At 66.0% G+C, this 9,446-nt stretch overlaps 3 protein-coding genes across 3 annotated transcripts in view; 1 reads left to right on the top strand and 2 right to left on the bottom strand.

Moving 5' to 3' along the window:
- Positions 1-2,079, bottom strand: part of PFL1_04257 (uncharacterized protein) — a gene marked incomplete at both ends in the record, with an annotated part of 2,533 nt that extends 454 nt beyond the window's left edge. Inside the window, one exon of the mRNA XM_007881780.1 lies at positions 94-2,079. Coding sequence (XP_007879971.1) covers positions 94-2,079 — 1,986 coding nt within the window. The remainder of the gene's footprint in view (positions 1-93) is intronic.
- Positions 2,080-2,606: 527 nt separating this feature from the next.
- Positions 2,607-3,960, top strand: PFL1_04256 (uncharacterized protein; the record flags this gene model as incomplete). The annotated part of the gene is made up of 6 exons (XM_007881779.1): positions 2,607-2,634; positions 2,724-2,934; positions 3,035-3,114; positions 3,194-3,464; positions 3,578-3,671; positions 3,802-3,960. 6 exons carry the CDS (start codon positions 2,607-2,609, stop codon positions 3,958-3,960), a joined length of 843 nt encoding a protein of 280 aa, XP_007879970.1.
- Positions 3,961-4,454: 494 nt separating this feature from the next.
- PFL1_04255 (uncharacterized protein) lies at positions 4,455-8,495 on the bottom strand (the record flags this gene model as incomplete). The annotated part of the gene is made up of 2 exons (XM_007881778.1): positions 4,455-6,410; positions 6,507-8,495. The coding sequence occupies 2 exons, from the start codon at positions 8,493-8,495 to the stop codon at positions 4,455-4,457; spliced, it is 3,945 nt and encodes a 1,314-aa protein (XP_007879969.1).
- Positions 8,496-9,446: the final 951 nt, after the last annotated feature.

The raw sequence follows: 9,446 nt of genomic DNA, 5'->3' as shown, positions 1-9,446 counted from the left end.
TCACCGCCACCGCCATCGCGCCTTCGTCCCCTCTCTCTCTCTCTCTCTCTCTCTCGATCTCTCGATCTATCGCCGGCGGACGCTGCTACTCACATCGACAGTGTCCCACTTGGTGAGCAGGCTGCCATCCAGCCCGCGCGGGTTGCTGATACCGCTAAAGTCCTTCATTGCGCCGTCAAACTTTGTAATCTGGTCGACGGCCTCGTTGCCGACGAGGGCCTCGCCGACAAAGATGATCTTGTCGGGGCGGTTGACGGCGACGAGCTTGGCGAGGGCGCGCATCAGCGGCTCGTTGTCCTGCATCCGCCCGGCCGTGTCAATGAGGACGACGTCGTACCCCTCGGCCTTGGCGTAGGCCAGCGCGTCCTTGGCGATGCCCGCCGCGTCCTTGCCGTAGCCGCGCTCGTACAGCTCGATGCGCCCGCGTTGCTCGTCGAGCGGCACGCCCTCGACGCGCAGCTGGCCCAGGTTGCGCACGTGGACGCGCAGCTGCTCGACGGCGCCCGCGCGGAACGTGTCGCACGCAGCGATCAGGACGCGCATCCGGTTCTGGAGCAGCCAGAAGCACACCTTGGCCAGGTTGGTCGACTTGCCCACGCCGTTGACGCCGACAAAGCAGATCGAGTACGGCTCCGGCTTCGACGCCAGCTCCTTTTCCTTGGCCGTCGAGGCGAGCGCCAGCGACGACGCGGCGACCGACCGCTGCTTCTTGGTCGCAATCTCGAGGAGGATGTCGGTGCTGCTGCGCGGCGTCAGGATGCGCGTGATGGCCTCTTCGAGCGCCTTGCGCACCTCGGCCTTGACCGAGCCAAAGGAGCCCAGGTTCTTGCCCACCAGGTTGCGCTCGACGCTGTCGCAGAGGCGCTGCGCCACGTCCGACGCTACATTCTTGCTCTGCAGGTGCGAGGCCATAGCCGTCAGCGCCGGCTTGAGATCCTCCTTGGTGAGCGTCTTGGCCCCCGTCAGCCTCGAAAAGAGCGACGAGCCGCTCGACGATGCCGTGCTGAACCGGGAGAGGAAGCCACCCTTTGCCGCCTGTGCTCCGTCGAGCTCCTCGTCGTCGTCGTCGTCATCGTCGTCGTCGTCGTCTTCGAGCACGTCGGCGATCTCGTAGACGCCGTCGGACCGCTTCTTGCCCATGCTCTTCTCATCGACCCAGGTATCGAGGCCACCGGCATCGTCAGCACCGGCGCTATCGGTTCCGACCTTCTGGCCGCTGAAGTCGAGCGCGGACACGTCTTGGGCGCTGTAGCTGCGCGAGCCGTCCCACTTGCGCATCTCCTTGGCCGGCTTGCCCTTCTTGCCGCCGCCGGGCGACTCTGTGCCGCTCACGTTGCCGCCGGGGGTGCCGGGTGCGCTGCCGCCGTTGGAAGCGGGGGCCTTTTTGGCCTTGGCGCCCTTCCTTCCGGCAGGTCCACCCTCTGCTCTGAGCCGGTTCTTGAGTGCCTCGACATTCTTGGCAATGTCGGAGCCGTCTTTGCCGTCGACGGCCTTTGTGGGGGTGGCGGGTCCGCTGGCGGTCTCTGCCTGGACGATCGAGGTGGCCTGGGCCTGCGCGCCTGGGCCGCGCTTGTCGCCGAGGACGTTGGATCCGAGACCCTTGCGCTTGTTGTGTGCGGCTGCCTTTTCGAGGGAGCGGAGCGTCTTTGTGAAGATGGCGTCCCAGTCTGCGAGGGCGGCGGCGAACTCGAGCCTGGCGGATTCCGAGAGGGTGACGATCCGGGAGGTGCCGGTGGCGATGCTGCTCTTGGACGACTGGATGAGCTTGCGGACAAAGGGGGCAAAGAGGTCGGTGAAGAGCGCCTTTACGGTGTCGAGGAGCTCGTCGATGTAGGAGAGCTGGAGGATGCGCTGGTATACGACGACAAAGGTGAGGTCGAGGTCGTTTGCGAATGCCCAGCGCAAGGTGTAGCCGTCCTTGTCGAACTTTTCGTCTGCGGAGCGCTGTTCCAGGAAGGCCTGCTTGATGAGGGCGTTTACGGGGTTGGCCGAGGGTGCCGCATTGGAGAGGGCGGGAGTGAAGGTGCGGGACCAGAGGACGAGGCCGTTGTTGGTGAAGATGGTGAAGTGGTCGAGCATCGTGTGCGCGGCGCCGAGTGCTCGGGGCGAGAAGGTGGCCTGATGCTGTGTGTGTGTATGTGTGGTGCAAAGCGAAGGTGGATGAGGGAAGCAGAGCAGAGGAAGGGGACGGTGGGGTCGATAGAGAGTGGTGGTGGCGGGGGGCGGACGAGGTGCCAAGGCCAGGCCAGGCCAGGCGAGGCCAGGGCGTCTCAGCGTGGAGGCAGGCAGGCCTCTGGCAAAGTGACCGGTTGGCCGTGCCTGGATTGGAAGTCTGCACGTACAGTCTCGACCAACTCACTCCGCATTCGACCTTTGGCTGCTGCCTGGCCTGCAGCTGCCGCCGCCCGACGAGGTCGACCGCCTGTCCCCCGATTCGGCGCTCGGGCGGGGTCCGCTCCACTTTGCCGTGACGCCCAACTTTTTCTCGACCTTCTTCCAGGGGGCGGCTCGATGATCCTCTCCCTTGTTTCATACAACCACCCTCCTCCCTCGGACCGCCCTTTGACCCGCTCCCGCCCACACATCCATCGACGGCGCCTCAGAAAATGGGACGATACGCCGTACTCGTAAGCGGTGAGCACCCGGCGCCGTTGCCGTCCATCGCTCCACCATTATCGCTGACTCCAGATCCCCTCGACTCTCTTCCCTCGGCCCATCCCCAGGCCCCGCCGGGTCTGGCAAGTCGACCTTCTGCAGCGCACTTATAACCCACGCCCAGTCGATAGGCAGGAACGTGCACCTCTTCAACCTCGACCCCGCCGCAGAGAGGTTCGAGTTCCAGCCGTCGATCGACATCAAGGAGCTCATCAGCCTCGAAGACGTCATGGAAGAGCTCAAGCTCGGTCCAAACGGCGGTCTCATCTACTGCTTCGAGTGAGTGCGGGCGAGGCGGGGAACGCTCCTGCGCATGCGCATACAAACAAGTCACGCACATGGCTGATTTCTCGCTCACTCCCCTGCTCACCTCCTCCAGATACCTCCTCGACAACCTTGACTGGCTCGACGAGGAGCTGGGACAGTACGACGACGACTACATCATCATCGACTGTCCAGGTGAGTCGCCATCCTCGACCCCAAGGAGGGCCCTACACCACAGTCTGATCCCTCGCATCCTCTGCGCCCACCCGCGCAGGCCAAATCGAGCTCTACACCCACTTCCCCATCATGTCGCGGCTCGTGACGCTCCTGTCGCGGACGTACAACTTCAAAATCTGCGCCACCTACCTGCTCGAGTCGCAGTTCATGGACGACAAGACAAAGTACTTTGCCGGCGTGCTGAGCGCCATGAGCGCCATGATCAACCTCGAGGTGCCCCACCTCAACATCCTCAGCAAGATGGACCTCGTCGAACGCGGCGAGACGGGCGAGGAGGCAAAGGCGGGCAGGAGGAGGGAAATGGAGAGGTGAGAGTGCGGCCCTTGGCCCTTTGTCCTTCGGTTTGCCCGTCATCCGGCAATGCGCTGAAGCTGCTTGCTGACGTCCGCTCGATGCCGGTCTCGACGATGCGCGCTTGCAGGTACCTCGATCCCGATCCGCTCCTGCTCGCGGGCGAGGTCAACGCCAAGACGAATCCCAAGTTCCACTCGCTCAACCAGGCCCTAGTCCAGCTCGTAAGTCCCCCTTTATCTCCGTCCGCCACATGCCAGCATCCCAGCATCACGTATCGCGCATCGCGCTGCCGACCCGCTCCGATCTCGCCACGACTGACCCTCCCCTTTCTCTCTGATCGCACCTGGACAGATCGAGGACTTCAGCATGGTCTCATTCATGCCCCTCGACGTGACGAGCGAGGAATCCGTCGGATCCATCCTGTCGCACATCGACAATGCCATCCAGTACGGCGAGGACGAGGAGCCAAAAGAACCAAAGGACATGGACGGCGGCGACTTCCAAGACTAGCCTATCGCGCGCCCCGTCCTCGTTCACCCTCCCCCCTCTTCCGCCCCCCTTTGTATTTGTACCTCGTCCTCTTCATGCCCACCCTTGAACCCCATCGCATCGTAAACACAGAGACTTCGATCGCACATTGTCACGACTGGATCCGCTTTGGGGCCCCCCATCTTGTGCCGACAGCGGTCAAGGTGGCTCAGCGGCCAGACGGATCCGAGGGTTGCGGAGGACGTCGCTGACGTCGTGTGAGAATGGGCTTGAGCTTCAGAGTACTACTACAGCGTGCTACAGAAGGGAAACAAGGACAAGAGGACAGAAAGAAGGCTGCGCGGGAGGGTCATCCCGAGGACAGGATCGGAGGGAGTCAATGAGAGGCGTGTCTTGCTCGAGCGCAAGCGGCTGAGCGGGTCATGTTCGCATAGCTTGCATATCTTCGGATCTGGGCGCGGGCAAAGGCGAGGCGGCGGCCGAGGTGACGGACGGCAGCTTTGGCCTCGGCTGGGCTAGGCCTGGGCCTCTTCGACGCTGCGCCCGCCCTCCGACTCGGCGCCGACGGCAAACGTCTTGGAGATGCGTCGAGCGGCGCTGCGGCCAAAGCTGCGCGAGAGGCTGCCGAGCCGCGAGATGCCCGATGTGTCCCTTTCCTCACCCGCGTGGTCCTCGCTCGGCTCGGCGCCGGCAGTGGACAGGTGCGGTGCCTCGTCCTCGGTGTCTCTCCGCATCAGGTCGTGCCGGGGCGGCCGGGGCGGCCGTTCGGAGCGTGAGCTCCTCTTGACCTCGTCGACGCCGCGGCGACGAGTCGCTTCGGGCGAGGCAGGGTCGATACCCAGCCCGCTCGCCTCGGCCTTTTCGGCACCAGTGCCGGCCACCGTGTTGCGGCGAGAATGGCCAGAAGCGAAGGGCGAGCCGGCGATGTGGACGGCAGACCTTGCCTCGGTGCTGCGGAAAGGGGCAGCGCCGGCGTCTGGCAGCTCTGTCGGCTCCCTGGCCAGCCTGCGTGCCCGGGAAAGCGAGTGGGTGGCGGACGCGTCCTGCGCAGTCGGAAAGGCGATGCCGTCGGCCAAGATCGGCGAGTCGACCAGCTGGGCATCACCCTGGGCCGTCGTCGGATTGAAAGACGCGGTGGCGTTCGAGACGCTCGGGAAGCTCAGCTTGGGCCGGCGCGGGCTCAGCGCGGGCATCTTGACGGTATCCATGACCGTCGACTTCTCACGGCGGAGCCGTGTCTGGGGCGAAAACTCAGAGGCGGAGCGCGAGTGGCTGCTTCCGTTGCTGGCAGGCGCCATGCTCCTGATCTGGCTGGCGGTAAGCGTGCCGCCAAAGGTTGTCGCGCTGGCTTTCCCCTGAAGCGGCGAGTAAGGCGACCGGTCGATGGCTCGGAACCGATCTGCGTGCTTCTCGATGCTGCTTCGCTCCACGATGGTGCCCGCCGGGCTGGCGGGCTCCCTGATCAGCGTCGAGCTGCTTCTGCGCAGTTCGGTGCTGCTGCGCGAGTCGAGGCTCCTGCGAAGTTCGTCGGCAGGGCTGGCGATGGACGACATTCGGGAGGCCGAGCGCGCGCCTGCGCCTTGGTCGCCGGCCACGGCCGCCTTTCGCTGTCGATCCCTCTCTCGTTCCGCGCGGGTGACGGCCATCAGGCCGTCGGTGAGGTTGCGGACTTGCTCGTCGCTGTGCTTCAACAGGCTCGTGAGGTCGCGGTCGAGGCGAGCAAAGCACTCGAGCGTCTGTTCCGAGGCCGGATGGCCGTTGCGCTCGCTGATTTCGGCGTCGACCTGCGCCTCGAGGGCGACCTGGATCAGGATGCGCAGGCCAGCATTGAGCTCCGAAGCCGTGGCTACGACCTCGCTGAAGCTCGCCACCATCTCGAGCGAATCCGGGCCGGCGCCGCCGACCGACGGAGTGGCGGTGGACGGCGCCGCACAGAAGTAGCGCTCAAACATGTCGAAGGCGTTGCGCATGTTCCGATCGTGGACGGGATTGCTGCCGTCGATCGACCCCTCGGAGCGGACTCGCTGCGTCGACATGCCGTGGCCACCCGACGGGAAGCGCGCCGTAGCAGGCAGAGTAGCAGACTGGATGACGCTGGCGCGGCTGCCTGCAGCCAGCCTGAGCGCACCGTGGGGGTCCGGCGTCTGCGGTGCCCGTCCGTTGGCATCGTGTGGCGTGTGCGAGCGGGCGAGCGTGGCGCGGCTGTACGGCCGGATGTAGCGCTGCCCCTCGGTCTCGGCCGAACGCTCGCTTCTGTCACCGGAGCCGAGGTCCGAAATGGTCGAGGAGCGGTCGTGGCGCGAGTTGCGAGGCTCGGTCATGGGAGCGCGCCGGAACCTCGAAGTGTCCAGCGGGGTGCGGTGCAGGCCGAGGGCCGAGTGCGTGCGGCTCGATTGCACGCTCGGGCTCCTCGACCCCTGGATGGAAGCCTTGGAGCTGGCCACGGCAAGCGCTTCGATCTCGTTGCGTAGCTGCGTCGCATCGTGTCCCGGGCAGATGCAAGATCGACGGTCAGCAAGTCGTCATCGTCGGTACCGATCTCGTCGAGCTCGTCGGCAGTCACTCACCTCGTCTACCTCGTTCCACCATCCCGGCCTGCCGGTGCCGCCGGCGTCCTTGAGCTCACCGACACGCTGTCGCAATAGACGGAGACGGTCGGATCCCGAGGTGACGTCGGATCGAAGCGCGGGGCTCTCGCTTCGCGACCCAGGCAGCGGCGGCAAGACCTCGTCGTCGAAGACATCCCTGCCGTGGACCTTGCGCATGCTGGCCCGCGACGCAGTTCGATGCAGCTCGGACGCGCCGCCAGAGGACTTTTGCGACCTAGACGACGACGTCGATATCTTGCGCATGCGAGCTTCCTCGCTCGGAGAACCTATCTCGGAGGCGTGCGAACCGCGTCTGGCACTTTGCGGCGTGCCCTGCAGGGGGCCCTTGGTAAGGTACCGGTTGGCCGACCGGGCGTCGACCGAGACGCGGCCACCTTGGCCACTCGACCGCGTTTCGTGCTCGATCGGAGACAGCTCATCCGCCTGCGCGTCCGAGGCGTACCGCTTCCTCCTGTACGTCGCGCGGGTGGCCGAGGACGATTCCGTCGAGGCGTTGGTCGTCGTCTGCCTGGACGGGGCTCGCACAGAGCCGTTAATCGGACTTATTGCCTGTGGGGGCGAGGTGACCGACAAACCATTGCCGGCGTCGCTGCCATCGCTCGTGACCGAGTCGCTCTGCTCCCGCGCGTAGGCCTCGCGCCAAGCCTTCCTAGCCTCCTTGTTGGGAAGCCTGAACTCGAGGGGAAGAGGGCTTCGACCTGAACTCGACTTCCTCGTGGCGGAGGAGGGATCGTGGCGCATGGATGCCTCATCGGCGGCGCTGGCTTCGGCCGCTCTGAGGCTGCGTCGGCGCGCCGAGGCTGACGCCACTTCCTCTGGGTTCATCTGTGCGCCGAGGGACCGGCGCGCTACGCCATAGTCTCCGCGAGAGCCGATCGAAGTTGCTGGACGGTTTTCGAGCGAGGCATCCTCGTGCCTCCTTCCTGCAGAGGCGCGCGACACCGACCGGTAGGTGGGCGGCGGGCTGCGTAGAGGGAACGGCTCACCCTGAGGAGATGTCTGGATGGCATCGTGGTCAGGCTCGTCGTGATAGCGGCTCCTGCGCGAGAGCGCGGCCGACTTGCGGGGCGAGTATCGGCTTTGATGCGCCGTCTTGCGCGGCGAGGTGTCGTCCTCGTCGATGGGATCGCTGTGCCCTAGGCGGGACTCGGACCGGATCTGTGTGACATCCTGTTCGTGCATGGCGCTGCGCTTCTTCCTTTCGGATCGGTCGGGCGTCTCGCTCGCCGCATCCTCGTCGCCGGCACGGTTGATGTTGAGTGAGCTCCTCCGGCCCTCGTCGGCGAAGCTGGACCGCATTCCTAGGCTCGACTGCGCGCGGTTCACAGCACGACCCATAGCGGGCGGAGCGCCATTCCGCTCCGGAGTGTCGGCAAGAGCGGAGTGGAGACCGGCGCCGCGACGCCGCCCCAGAGTCGCTGCCGTGAACCTCGGGGAGGGCCCGTTCGAGGGCGAGTCGGCGCCAACGCGCGGCGACTGGAAGGAGCTCTGATGGTCGATTGGGCTGCGGGCGCCGACGGTATCGCTGCCGGTGCGAGACGAGGTGGCCGACGCTGACCTGGCGACGCGCGCTTCTGCGGCAGGGATCATGGCCAGTGTCTTTGCGGCGGCGGCAGGCTCCTCGGCCGAGTCCTTGCGGGCGCGCCCTACGCTGCCGCTGGCGCTGCTGGTGGCCTCGCTGAGGGGAGGCGTGGGCAGGCCGTGTGTCTGGAGCTTGCGAGGGGTGCGGTCGACGTCGTCGCGGGTGGCGTCCGTGGGACCGCTCTGCCTGCCGAGCAGGCTTCTGCGGGCAGGGTTGACGGGTGAGGTAACGTCGCCCGGGCTGCGGGCGTAGGTGGATGCCCTAGATGGCCTGGGCGGCCTGGTGGGCGTCGAGGAGGCAGCCGTGTCGAGCGAGGCGTCGCGATGATGGCGGCCTTGACGATCGGACGAGATGAGCTCTGACATCTGGATGCGCTGGCGGCTGATGCTGCTGCTGATGCTGATGCTGCACCCTCCTAAGGCTGCGGCGCTGGCATACAGACAGGCGGATGTTCCGGCGCAGGAGGCTGGGCTAGGATGATTGGCTGCACTCGGCGCTCAGTAGTCGAGACGGCGGCTGTCACTCGATACCGCAGGACAGCTGGGTGACAGGGAGACGTGTGAAAGCTGTGGCTCGGCCTGGCAGGCCGCGGTCTCGGATGCGACTGCCTCTGCTGTTCTCAAGGTCGCATCGCACGGCGGGGCGGGCGACGCCAGGTGTCGGAAGCGTTCCGCCTTTCAAAGAGTCGAGACGGACTGCAGGAAGCGGAACGACCAAGTGCGGGACCGCTCCGGGACGGGTGGATGTCGAGACCGTCGACGAGCTAGCGCAGGAGGTAGGCAGTGGTCGAGCTGGCTGACTACGCCCGATGCTGACGAGGGCGGGGGCGAGAGCGAGAGCGGATGCAGCCAGTCAGTGAGGCTGATGGTGGCGGCGAAAGCGGTCGATGCGGTGGTGGTGGTCGAGGCCGCAGCCAGGAAGACTACTGACGGCAGGGATGCATCCGCTCGATGGGGTCCAGGTCTCGCCATCCAGCAGGCAGAAGAGGGAAAAAGCAACGGCGGGCGCGGAGCAACCGACGGCTGGCTGGCATGTGTGGCCTGGCCCTAGTTAGCCTGCGCTGCCCCCTTTCCGGCAGGTGGGGCAGCCTGCCTATGCCTGCCTGCCTGCCTTCTCGCCCAGACGAGAGACGACGGCGACGGGCGCGCCTGCAGGCCAACGCACGCCCAGGCGCGTCCCAGAGGCTCGGACTGACCATCAGGCGGGCAGGGCAGGCCAAGCCAGGGTGCGCACTCATCTGCAGGTGGGCGGGGCGCGACGCAGAGCTGGCCCAAGCTGTCTTCTATCGCACGAGAGACCCGCTCGACGCTAGACGG

This window comes from Pseudozyma flocculosa, assembly GCF_000417875.1.
Source record: "Pseudozyma flocculosa PF-1 unplaced genomic scaffold scaffold00013, whole genome shotgun sequence".
NCBI lineage: Eukaryota > Fungi > Basidiomycota > Ustilaginomycetes > Ustilaginales > Ustilaginaceae > Pseudozyma > Pseudozyma flocculosa.
The sequence above is the reverse complement of the archived record's forward strand: the minus strand, read 5'-3'. Positions and strand labels throughout refer to the sequence as shown.